Raw genomic sequence first — 13,542 nt, 5'->3', positions numbered from 1 at the left:
CTCCCCCCCTCCCCCCCAGTACAGTACAGACCGTACAGTACAGGTACAGTACAGTACAGTGCAGGTACAGTACAGACCGTACAGTACAGTACAGTGCAGGTACAGTACAGTATGTACAGTACAGGTACAGTACATACAGTACAGTACAGTGCAGGTACAGTACGTACAGTACAGTACAGTGCAGGTACAGTACAGTACAGTGCAGGTACAGTACGTACAGTACAGTATGTACGGTACAGTACAGTACAGTACAGTACGTACAGTACGTACAGTATGTACAGTACAGTACAGTATGTACAGTACAGTACGTACAGTACAGGTACAGTACAGTACAGTACAGTACAGTACATACAGGTACAGTACAGTACAGTACAGTACAGTACAGTACAGGTACAGTACTGTACAGTACATACTGTACTGTACTGTACATACAGTATTTACACAATACTACCTACATAGGAAAATCAAGTCTCTTCTTCACCAGATGCAATTTAAACACTGTGATGCCTGCTCAGAGTCATATTGTGTCTAACATACACATCTCTCTCATCTCAGCTGTACCTGGGCCCTAGGTGTATTCAATCAACCAGAGTGCAGTGGCCATCACTCCATATGTTGTGACGTCAGGGCTCTCAATACTGCACATTGGGGGAGGAGGAGGGGTGCAGGGCGGGCGCACAGATCGCTGTGTGGGCGCAGTTGCTATGTGGGCGCGGGCGATAGAGCTGAGGCCGCGCGCAGCGCGGCCGAAGTTCTAGTAATAATAATATTCGATGAAATGGTTCATGAAAGTCTGATTAGTGTGTTTGATATCATTAACAAACAACAATGTAAATATAATACATTTTGGGGAAAAGTAATTTTCGTGATATGCAAATTTGGGCATATTCAATATATATTAAGCTAATTTGCATATTCAAATTAAGTTTCAAAGAAACTTGTAATACAAAAAAGTTTAGTTTTCATGTTAAGATTCATTGTGGAAAGTTTCATTGTGATAGGACAAAAGGAAAAAAAAAGCCCATAAGGGTTTTTAGTTTTCTCGAGGTATTAGCACACATCTTGAATTTATGAGAATTAAACATATTTCCGCATCTAGGATTTCTTAGGACTTTTAGTATGTTGTTCTAGACACCTCATAGAAATGATATCTGTTGAAAAAAATCTCTTACAATTAGTCTGACTTTTGGGTCTAAAATGGGCTAGATTGCCTGGACTATCAGGTGTATGCTGGAATGAACCCCATGACTTAATTAACCTTGTACTATACTGTTTTCACTACACTATATATCTTTGCCAAAATAGCCGATCTACAAGCTCACAATGCATCGCAAAGCAACGTGCTGTGAGCTTGTAGATCTTCTAGTTTAATTGCCTAATGTTCACCCCTGAGTAGGAATGCTGGGGTTCAAGTGGTTAAAAAAAGCAAGAGCTGCTGTTACCGCTGAAGAGACAAAATATCTTCGACGGCCCCGTTTCTGTTGACAGTTTCACACGTGGACCAGTACTGTGTGTCACGTGACGGATGACATTTTTCTCCCAGCTATCGCAACCACAGACGTTTCTTGATCTTATCGAGACATGAGATGTGTACAGCCTTGGTGTTCTCTGCAGACATTTTCCATGATCTGAAAGGAAATGTCAGGCCATCTATATTATCACAGATGACATTATTCATGTAATTATTGGTGGCGATATGTGACGTTTGACTAATGTCAACGCTCAAATTTCAATTTGAGCGATCCTGCCAGTATCTGTGCAGGGGATGTGGCGGCACCCGAGCAATGATGTTTAATTTATAGAATTCTCACACAACATGGTGCGATGCCACAACTCATTGGCCATGGTTGTCATTTAATAATCGCCTGCTATTTGATTACAATCACCTCTCGGTTTCCGCCAAGATACTGTAGCAACGATTCCATGAATTGGTTTCAGGCTTTTCACACACGGGTTCAATTGCTACTTTGATTGCTACAGGGGCAACCCAGCGCGAGAACCACTGGTGGTTTTTAATTTAGCCAAACCCTAGGCACCTGCTGAGTATTTACCGCCCTCAAACCAGAGAACAGCACAGCTCTCATCAACACCCATTTATTTACTTTATCCTTATTTACCCAGGGCAGACTGCTCTGTTGCAGCTACGCCCTTCCGAACACTCATCCAATTACACATACAGCACTACAGTACACATCTGGGAGCTGTTCATTACAGCTACATTCTTTAATGGCTGAGCGGACAACGGTAGTTGCTGGAAGGGGGGCGAGTTAAGTACCTTGCTCAAGAGTACATTGCTGTTAGATTGATAGTGGCCTAACTGTGTTCTCTCTGCCTCTACACAGATGACATGGAGGCAATTCCAGTCAAACAGTTCATCAAACACATCTCTGAACTGTACTCCAACAACCAGCATGGCTTCTCAGACGATTTCGAGGTAAGTGGCTCTGTTTGACTTCTGTATGGCTGCTTTTAGTATCGGCTTCTTGAATGCATTAGATTTGGTTCTTTACTATCCAAGCAGGCTGTTATTTATAATCTGGCTATTATCTTAACTATCCAACCTCATCAAGTTGATGGATAATGTCCTCACAAAAGCAGAACAGAATAACAGCTTGGTGATACTTTTGATGTGTGCTTGTGTGTGTGATGTGTGCGAGTGTGTGCCCACGGATGTACTGCTCTAATGGCCATGCCAGATGGTGCTGGAGAGATCTTTGACTCATTTACATCACGTTTCTTCTGATCGTGCAGTGAGGAAACCCATAGTTAGTACATGGTACCTGTATGTACAAGCACACACTGTTTTATCAGATGCAGATTGCTAGGTCAAACCCATAGTGCATGGCCCCATGTACAAGCACACACTATAACTATAAAATGCTGGCGGTACATAACTACAGGAATGAATGAATGGTTTTATTTCGGTCTTAAGCCATGTACAGGTGTTAGTCACTTGCAGCAAAATAAACGTCACAAAAACCACAGCTGGACCGAAAAGGTGTAGGCTGAAACCGTAGCTTATAATGCATACCCTGTTTACCTTAAATTATACATAAAACAGAAACCATGACAAAACATTGATACAGACCCAAAACATTACAAACGTTTTGGAAGTTTCTTATACTAGTAATAATATTATATGAATTACAATTTACTAAAGAGTAAGGAAAATAAAAAAGTACTATTGTGTACAACAAGCAATACAAGGCAAAAAAACAAAACAAGAAGCATCAACAGTACAGAGCAACGGTAAACAGAAGTAAAACCTCTACAACTGTCCTGCTCTATGCAGGAAACCAACTGTGTCTCGCCGTGTCCCGTCCTGCGCTGCACAGGAAAAGCAACAACACAGGTTACAGTGTCTCACACTGTTATATCAGATGCCGAGGGCTAGGTTAAAACATAGTACTGTACATGGTACATGCTGAACAAGCACACAATGTTTTATCAGATGCTGAGGGGTAGGTTAGTGATAGCAGCTTTTCAAACAAAATGAAAGAATGTGACTGAGCAGGTTGTGGCCAACTGATCCTGGGGCAGTCCCATGTTCACTGTGCTCTGTGTTTTTTTTAAATGCACCGAGCTTAACCACATGCAACCTTGTGTCTGTGTTTTGGGTTGTATTAACAGGGAGAAATTGAAAAAAATAAAATAAAAGCCACAATTCATCAAATATTGTGAAAATAGCCAATCTACAGGCTCACATAGCGCGTTCCATCACTCACAACGCAACGTGAGCTTGTAGATCGGCTATTTCTGCTGCGCGACACCGTCATACGGCAAAGTATAAAATAGGGCTTAAGTGGTTAAAATGTGTCAGTGCCTCCCACGAACTTCCACCACATCCTTCTGTAGATACCACTATGAAAGCATTCCTCATATTGTATGTGCACAAACAGGTTTGGGGAGGTATCTTCATTCACTAAATGGCACTTACTGTAAATCTGAAATAAGAAGATACAAACGTCCAGAGATGGAGGGATGCCAAATAATATATAGTTACAGTTGCAAACAGTAACTATACTTAGATGTCAGTAGCCTGGCTGCAGACCATACCACACCACTGAGTGGACTGCTTCACACTTCAGTCTAATAGTCAGGCTAAGATGTCATAAGTAAGGATATAAACACAAAAGCCTAGGTTTCCTATAGTAGACTCTATAGAGTATGGAGACAGACGCAAAGAGTGAGTCCCATGAGACAATGCATATCAACAGGCCCTGTATGAACATATCCGCTTGCAGTCTAGGGCAGTGTTTCCAAAACATAGGTGTGTCACGCCATCACAGAACTGTTAATGTAAATATCCTTTTTTGTTTGTTTGTTAATGTTTTCAGAAGAAAAATAATATATCCAACGATTTTTTACTGCGACGCGTTGTGAACTTGCAGGGCTTAGGTAGGGCTTAGGTTCGGCTTAGGTTCATAATGTATTTGTGTACGCTTGGGTCCCAGGGAAACTTTCTCTGTTGGGTGTCCCCTGCACGTTTGGGAACCCCTGCGCTAGCATGTGTAATTAGCCTCTATGAATGACCCTCTCGTTGCTGCCAGGCAGAAACCTCTTATATCCATATTTCAACTTTTTGTGTAATTTGTTTTTTGTAAAGGTATGCCCCCCTTGATCATACTACAGCGTCACACACAAAAGTATCTAAAGTAGCAGATCTACAAGCTCGAAGCTCGTTTCCCTCCTTCTCTGACCTCCCTGAATTCCTTCGCTGAACGCGCAGGGCGGGGGGGGGGGGGGTTGAGGGTTTTTCATTTAGTTTCACTCCATTATTCAGTCTGAAAGCCCTCTCAGTGCAGCCGATTTCTGAGGTGGGGGCGTGGCCAAAGGTGGACTCTTTGGCGATTGGTTCATACTGGATTATCCCGATCCCGATTCGTCGTACAGATTTTCAACCGAGAGACCCCCGCTTTCGACACAGTCACCAGACCCTGAATGCGAGGCAAGCGATTCAGGGGGTGGAGCCAGGCTAAAGGAGTCCCTCTCTTCTTCTGAATTGAAATAACTCCCTCAGATCACAGCCCCGTCCCCAACTCCAACATTCCATCCATCCATCCATCACACACACACACACACACACACACACACACACGCGCGCACACGCACACGCACACACACATAACACACACTTCGCACTTCTATCCTCATCTCCACTTGAACATCTCTGGATCCTGGCAGATGGTTTTGTCCAGCCTGGGGCCCCACACTGATGGGATCCAAGTCCTGTCAATTGAAGCCTTTGAGTGCTGGGGAGAAGCTGGGTGCACTCTATGGCTGTGTACTGGGTGTTGTTTACTGTGTGTGCAGGGTTGTCAAACAGAAGAGATAGCTAGAGTGGTCAGTAGTGTACAGTACTGTGTGTGTGTGTGTGTGTGTGTGTGTGTGTGTGTGTGTGTGTGCGCGTGCGTCTATACAGTACATGTGTTACATGTTTTGGCTTTAGAGCAAGACAGCTGACATGGTTGGCAGATGAAACCCAAAGTGTTCCCCCCCAAAGACCCCATCCCTTCTCTTCCCGTCATGCTATAAATTTGATCCCTCAACTGGTAACCCACCCAAACCCCCAGTATGCCATTTTAGTGTGCGCGCACATGTGCGTCTCAGGTGGTCGGCGTACCAGTCTCAGTTACACCACCCCCACCCCTATAACCTCTCCCCTCCGCCATGCATGCTGACAACACACACACACACACACACACACACACACACACACACACACCAATAACCCCGATAGTGGCATGAAACGATTCCCAAAATAAAGGCATCCCATCTCCGGTTAGTATGACAAATCCACGTTTAATAGCGCCTAAAGCGGGGTGGCGGGAAGCCTGTAAAGCCCCTGGAGGAGTTGACAGCGAGGGGTCAGAGCCAAATGCAGTGTCTGTGTAATGTATGTGTCCCCCCCCCCCCCCCAGCACCAGGCCATGCTGAGCTAGCAGCCAACAGCTGGTTGCTTGGCAGCAACACCAGATATTTAAAGTTGACACACATCCGCTGTCTGGCCAGACCCAGGGAGGGGGCCACTGTGAACCAGTTATAGTGGGACAGTGTGGAAAGCTTGGAGAAGTACACTTAGACCCAGTAGTTACAGGTTTTAAACATTCACAAGGGTTCATTTGTCATTCACTTATTCCGGTCCAATCAGCGAAATGTTGTAAATATACATACATGGTAGGAATAAAGATGAGAATAATAGAGGAGCAATAAGCTGTCCAATGTGTATAGTACATGGATTTATTTTATTGTATTATGTAGACCAGTGGCTCTATACTGATTAGGATTCATTCAATAATTATAGTCTGTATGATGTCTGTCTAATATAGCTATCCAGCTCGGTGGCACAGCTTGAATAACTAAGATATGCGGTAAGCAGTGGGAGCTGGCGGTAGGTTTGGCGCTCCACCTCAGCTATCTATCTCCCTGGTCCAGGACCTTGTAGGGGGATACACGCCCTCGTTGCTTGGCTGATACCGAAAATAATCCACTTGGACATACTTACTTAATATCCATAAGGATCATTGTATATACCTGTACATTTATAGCTTGAGTGTAAGCTTGTAGAGGACAGCACAGGTAAGAGAGAGCGAGAGAGAGTATAAAATGAACAAGTATAACAAAAGCAGGAACTATGGTATCAGGGAAGTATCCTGTTTAAAAAAATAATAAAACAAATGAGTGTGTGTGTGTGTTGTTTAGTCCCCCCCCCCACAAATTAGCATGTTACACCAACCATTAATATTGTATTAATGTTTTATACAGATGTTATTGAATATTGCTATTATTTTATTACACTGATATTAGTTTGAATCGTTATCTAACACATTCCACAGTGACTGGCGGTTGGCAAAAGAAAGACACTGAAGTACAGTGCATTGAAAGATCGCAGGATTATCGATTCAAATCCCAGCTGGGTGGGAGATGTTTGTGAGAGAAGATTCTCCTGACCACAGTAGCCGCTCAGAGGCCAACTGTGGCTGCAGGTGTACTGGACAGATCAAAGGTGTCTTTCAAGCAGTCTGAAGCGGTTGTTGTAAAAAAAGAGGATGCGCGCCTCTAAGTAAGGGGAAACAAAACAAAACCAGTCTATGCTCACAACACCGAACGCCCTGGGAACTGTGATTTTCAATTGTTCTCCTTGCAACAGAATTATAGGATTTGCTGTCATATGTTTGATATTCCGCTTTAAGTAACCACTTGAACCCCAGCATTTATATTCTGGGGGGAACATACGGCAAAAATAGTGTTGGTGTAGCTGGAAAAATTCAGTCAACGTACAGTTGTAACTCAAGTCCGTAAGTGGTTAATTAAGTAGTCATGTATTCAAAATTATTAAAATATGTGTGTGTGTGTGTGTGTGTCCTCAGGAGGTGCAGCGGTGCACGGCAGACATGAAGATCACATCAGAACACTCAAACCACCCTGACAACAAGCACAAGAACAGATACATCAACATAGTGGCCTGTGAGTACTCTAGCCCTCAACACTGTGAAGTCCACATTAAATATAGTTCACACACTTCAAAGTGTAAAGCATCTAGTGGCACGCTAGCTTGTTGGCCGGCTGCTCGGCAGTTGAGTCTAAAGCTTAATTTATGCTTTGGCAACAGAGCGGTGTGTGACGTGATGCTCGACAGAAATAACGTATATTTATGGCATGGCTCCTAGGGACCGAGCCGTCAAGTAGCAAGAGTGCATCTGTGTGTGTGTGTGTGTATTTTTTACTTTGTCCGGAGAGCTAATCTTGCAAATCGCTGGACTGATCATGGCCAAAGGAAGTCATTCCCAGCATTGTTTTCCACATATGTTTTTTGTATTTTTAAATATTTAACTTTTATCCACATGGTAGCCACACAGTTATTAGACTCCATCTTGTTAAACTGAAAGAAAAAAAAGGCATTGATGCGTAGCATGTTGCCCAAGCAAAAACCAGGCTTGAGGGTCATGTCAGTAGTATGACAAAGGCCAAGTTGCCATGCTATTAGTGGCATGGATTCAGTCAGACCCTGGCAGGAGAGGCATGTGCAGCAAACACGCACTGTATACAGTAGTTAGGGTTAGTTTACCTATTTCATATGACAGCAGAACCTGAAGGAACATCAATTAGCATATTGCCTCCAATTTTCACAAGCAAATGAGAACAAACAAACAAACGCATGCACGCACGCGCACACACACACACGCACGCACGGAAAGAGAGATATGTGATTTCACATGGATCTTTTAAAGAATATACATTTAGTTTGAAAATAGATTTTCAGACCCTCTCACATATACTGTATATACATTTTTAGATAATTTTTTTGCCTGCACCAAGGAGGTTATTTTTTAACTTCCGTCTCTTTGTTTATTTGTCTGTCTGTTACCAACACATCTCTGTTGGTGGGGTTACCATAAAACGTGTGTGTGTGTGTGTGTGTGTGTGTGTGTGTGTGTGTGTGTGTGTGTGTGTGTGTGTGTGCGTGTGCGTGTGTGGCTCCAACAGATGACCACAGCAGAGTGAAGCTTCGTCCCCTGGCTGGGAAGGACTCCAAACATTCAGATTACATTAATGCCAACTATGTCGATGTGAGTAGACCCTTTGGAAGATCTTAACTCTATTATTGTGTGTGCATGCGTCTGTGTTTTTGCTACAAGATATTAGTGCGGAAAACATCCAGTGAGAATCATTGAGTTGATTAGCCGGCTGAAACCAGAACAACCACCTGGACTCCCACCAGTCTGGGTTCAAAGTGGGTCACTCGACCGAGACTGCCCTCCTGGCAGTGACGGAGTCGCTCCATGCCGTTAGAGCGAACTCTCTCTCCTCCGTCCTGATACTCCTGGACCTGTCTGCAGCGTTCGACACTGTGAACCATCAGATCCTCCTCTCCACCCTTGAGGGGATGGGGTCTCAGGCTCTGCACTCTCCCTGTTTGCATCCTACCTGACAGGTCGCTCCTACCAGGTGATGCTGAGAGGGTCTGTGTCAGAACCACACAGAATCACTACAGGGGTTCCCCAAGGCTCGGTTCTGGGTCCTCTTCTTTTCTCTCTCTACACTACATCTCTTGGTGCTGTCATCCACTCCCATGGCTTTTCCTACCACTGCTATGCCGATGACACCCAGCTGATCCTCTCATTCCCCCCCTCTGACACACAAGTGGAGGCACGCATTGCTGCTTGTCTGGCTGACATCTCGGAGTGGATGTCGACGCACCACCTGAAGCTCAACCTGGACAAGACCGAGCTGATGTTCCTCCCGGGGAAGGGCTGTCCGCACCGAGACATGGCCATCACCATTGATAATGCTGTGGTGACGTCAACTCGGACTGCGAAGAATCTGGGTGTGACCCTGGACGATCAACTGTCGTTCTCGGCAAACATCGCATCAGTGACACGGTCCTGCAGATTCCTCCTCTACAACATCAGGAGGATTCGCCCCTTCCTCACGGATGAGGCAGCCCAGGTGCTCATCCAGGCTCTTGTCATCTCCCGCCTGGACTACTGCAACTCCCTCCTTGCTGGTGCTCCGGCATCTGCCATCAGACCTCTGGAGCTTGTTCAGAAAGCTGCGGCTCGTCTGGTGTTCAACCGCCCCAAGTTCTCCCACACAACTATCCTTCTCCGTTCTCTACACTGGCTCCCCGTAGCGGCTCGCATCCAGTTTAAAACCCTGGTGCTAGCCTATAGGGCAGTGAAAGGAACAGCTCCTTCTTACCTCCGGGCTATGGTCGATGCCTGCACCCCTGCCCGACCACTTCGGTCTGCCACCTCGGGGCGACTGATTGCCTCGTCACTCAAGGGTCCTTCTGGCCGATCCACACGGTCACGACTTTTTTCTGTTCTGGCCCCGCAGTGGTGGAATGAACTTCCCACTGATGTCAGGACAGCAGAGTCACTGCCCATCTTTCGCTGCAGGCTGAAAACCCACCTCTTCAGGAAACACTACCCTTCCTCTCTGCCTGGCCTGCTTGTTGTTAACTAGTTGTACGCACGCTTGTTTTATTGTTGTATTGTTTTATTGGATCTTGTTTAGTCGATACACTTATTTGTTTTAGCTCGTGCTCATTTGATTTTGCTATTTTGTCTCATCTGTTTAAGAAAGTAGGTAGCTGATATATTGCACTTTTACCTTAGCGCTAGGTATACTCTTGGTTGCTTGTTCTTGCAGAAAATGCACTTAAGACGTCTGGTGATTAGTAGTTTTCGTTACCTACCTATGTTGAATGCACTTATTGTAAGTCGCTTTGGATAAAAGCGTCTGCTAAATGACTGTAATGTAATGTAATGTAATGTAATGTAATGTAATGAATCCAGGACCAATCAGTGAACTATGAGGAGTGGTAAGTGCCGTGGTTCTCAAAGTGGGGTCCAGGGACCCTCTGGGTTCCTCGAGAGGGTTCCAAAGTGGAACCTTACAGGTCTATTTGGTTCCATTTGTACAATCTCAGAGTTTTGAGGGTCTTTGTAGTTGAAAAGTTTGAGAACCACTGGTTTTGATGATGATGACAATGAGCAATTTCAGTGTTTTGAAAACTACGACCATGGCTGTTCTTGTTAAAGGCTGATTGTCTCTACCCCTCTGTATACATTTGTTTACACTGTACTGTATTGTACACTGTTTGTATTTGATTTATTTCTGTGCATATAAAATATCACTGACTCTCTCTCTCCCTTTCATTTTTCAGGGTTACAATAAGCCCAAGGCTTATATCGCCGCCCAAGGTCCTCTCAAATCCACCTTTGAAGACTTCTGGCGGATGGTGTGGGAGCAGAACACTTGCATTATCGTTATGATAACCAACCTAGTGGAGAAAGGCAGAGTATGTACACACACACACACACACACACACACACGCATAGAATTACACAATGTCACACTAATCACAGTTGTGTGCCGTGTGGTAACATACAGTAACGCAGCACTGTACTAATCTGATTGTGTGTGTGTGTGTGTGTCACCTGCAGAGAAAATGTGATCAGTACTGGCCCACGGAAAACAGTGAGGAATACGGCAACCTTGTGGTCACACTGAGAAGCACCAAAGTGCACGCCTGCTACACCCTCCGTCGTTTCACGCTGCGCAACACCAAAGTCAAAAAGGTGAGACGGGGAGGGCCTCCATTCTGACCAAATATGAACATCTATAGATAGCACGTTAATGTATGACACCCATAACATGTTTATAAGATGTTTGTTTTTGTAAATGGGTTTGTTTACAGGTAGCCAGGTAGCCTATCTGTCTTTTGCTGTCTTTGTCTTTTCTGGCCCCTGTGGATGCTCCCACTTCATATTTCTTCACCAACTCGACTTACACCTGTTCCTCACCATCTATTCACTTCCTTCACTCTATCTGTTCCCTCACCTCCTTCGCTCCATCCAGGGTTCCAAGAGCAACCCTAAGGGCCGTGCCCAGAGTGAGCGGACAGTACTGCAGTACCACTACACCCAGTGGCCTGACATGGGCGTCCCAGAGTACACCCTGCCTGTCCTCACCTTTGTCCACAGGTCGTCAGCTGCCCAGACTCCTGATATGGGCCCCATGCTGGTCCATTGCAGGTGAGGCCTCTCCGCTGGTATTTTAACACATTTGGGCCCTATTTTGGAGAAACAGGTGAACCAGTGAGCAGCATTGAACTTTTGGTATTTTCGGGACAAGAGCAGGGCATCGTGGACAATCAAATGACAGTACCTTTCAGAGCAGTGAGTGTGTGCACGGCTTGTGAAGCAGTTTCAAAGTGAAACTTTGCAGGCATAACATGCATTCGGTGGGTTTATATGATTTTAGAGACCTCTATCTGGGTGTGCCCCTGCCAACAGATAGTGTATAGAGCTCAGACAGTATACACTATATGTTATGTTTTAGTTTTTGTGACTTCACTTTACCTCATGCTGTAGGACAGTCTGACTTGTGGACTGTACAGTGTGGTTAGTGACTCGGCATATGCAAGCGTGCAATTTCTATGACTACGTTTTCATGAACGCACAACGTGGAGCAGTTGAAAATAAATTATATACCTAGAGTAAGTGCCTGTTACTGTACTCTTTCCCAATTTACAGCTGTGTACTGGTACAAATCTGTCAGCAATGCTGAACCAAACCATGGTTGCCAGCTTGTATTTAACCCATTCAATCCGGGAACGCATCTGTGTCATTTTTGATTTTAGCTATAACCATTATTTAGATATTAGCTATAACCATATACTTTGACTATTCAAAAATAGCAGATATACAATCTCATAGCGCGGCACCTATGAGCTTGTAGATCTGCAATTTTTTGAAAAATCTTGAAAATGTGTGCAAATCTTTGAATATATATATTCTTTTAAAGTGAACATTGAACATTTACATATTGCTTCTGGTAAAAAATATTTTGAGATGGGGGGGGGGGGGGTCCGCGGCCAAATACATATAATTTTGGGGGTCCTTGACAAGAATGAAAAAGTTTGAGAACCACTGATATAGCAACATACGTTTTTTTGAAAACTCTTGGGATTTAGAAGACATTTTGTAGAATCCCCAGAAGCAAAGATTTGAGTTAAAATGTTCGTTTAGAAAATACATATTCAAAGATTTGCAATTTTGCACACATTTTCATGTTTTTTCAAAAAATAGCAGATCTACAAGCTCATGGCGCTGCACTCGGTGCTTGTAGATCGGCTATTTTTTAATAGCCAAAGAAATCTTAAAATGACACAGATATGCGTTTCCGGATTGAATGGGTTAAGGGCACTTTACTGCAAGACAGCCTGGGAAATAACGGGTAATTGTCCAGTGTGGGTAGCCCCCTGGGGAGTGAGTGTGAGGCTCTTTTGCTATCATCTGTACCGCAATGATAGATAATCATCTGAGACAATCTGAGACATCTCCTCGCCTGGTTTGAAGCCACACAAATACACGTACAATACTGTACAGTAGGCGAGCGTAACACCACTCTCCCTCGCTCATTACCTCCATTTTGACCACCACACACAGGGATATTCCTGCTCATTACTCAGCTAGCAAACCAGACACGGCCGTGTGCACTCTTGTACTCCTGTCTTTGTGAGGGCCAATTACCAGTTACTTGTTTTTTTTATCGAGATATCATTGCCGTTTGGCAGAAACCTTGTATCTCCATATTTCAACTTTATTTATTTCAACTTTATTTTTATTTTTAATTAAGGCCCTACTTCGTCATACTGTACAAGAGTGACGAGCGAAAGTAGGCAAAATAGCCGAGCTACTCCCTCTCTCAACGCATCACATTGTGACGCGTTGTGAGTTTGAAGATCAGCTATTTTCATTAGTTTGCTCCGAGCTTGTGCATCTGCAATTTTTTAAGCTGTTTTGAAAAATCTCGAAAATGTTCTGGGGGTCCCTGGCACAAAACGTTTTCAGATGGGTCTCTGCGGGCAAAAGACATATCAGTTTGGGGGTCCTTGACATGAAAATGTTTGAGAACCACAGTTTTACATGGGGTCTTCAATGTTTTTCAGACCAAGGACCCCTTAGCTGAGAGACAGATGAAGCAGGGACCCCCACTACATATTATATAAAATTGTGTTGCAGAATAAAC

At 44.3% G+C, this 13,542-nt stretch overlaps 1 protein-coding gene across 4 annotated transcripts in view; it reads left to right on the top strand.

Moving 5' to 3' along the window:
• LOC308083099 (receptor-type tyrosine-protein phosphatase gamma-like) overlaps positions 1 to 13,542 on the top strand; it is a 387,100-nt gene that overhangs the window by 355,918 nt on the left and 17,640 nt on the right. For all 4 annotated transcript variants that reach the window (XM_080425241.1, XM_080425240.1, XM_080425239.1 and 1 more), the window contains exons 15-20: positions 2,343 to 2,434; positions 7,371 to 7,467; positions 8,488 to 8,570; positions 10,673 to 10,807; positions 10,953 to 11,087; positions 11,368 to 11,543. In XM_080425241.1, the coding sequence (XP_080281367.1) occupies positions 2,343 to 2,434; positions 7,371 to 7,467; positions 8,488 to 8,570; positions 10,673 to 10,807; positions 10,953 to 11,087; positions 11,368 to 11,543 (718 nt within the window). The remainder of the gene's footprint in view (positions 1 to 2,342; positions 2,435 to 7,370; positions 7,468 to 8,487; positions 8,571 to 10,672; positions 10,808 to 10,952; positions 11,088 to 11,367; positions 11,544 to 13,542) is intronic.

Source organism: Gymnoscopelus braueri (genome assembly GCF_963280865.1).
Source record: "Gymnoscopelus braueri genome assembly, chromosome: 3".
In the NCBI taxonomy this organism is placed as follows: domain Eukaryota; kingdom Metazoa; phylum Chordata; class Actinopteri; order Myctophiformes; family Myctophidae; genus Gymnoscopelus; species Gymnoscopelus braueri.
Note: the sequence above shows the minus strand (reverse complement) of the source record. Positions and strands in the feature narration are given on the sequence as shown.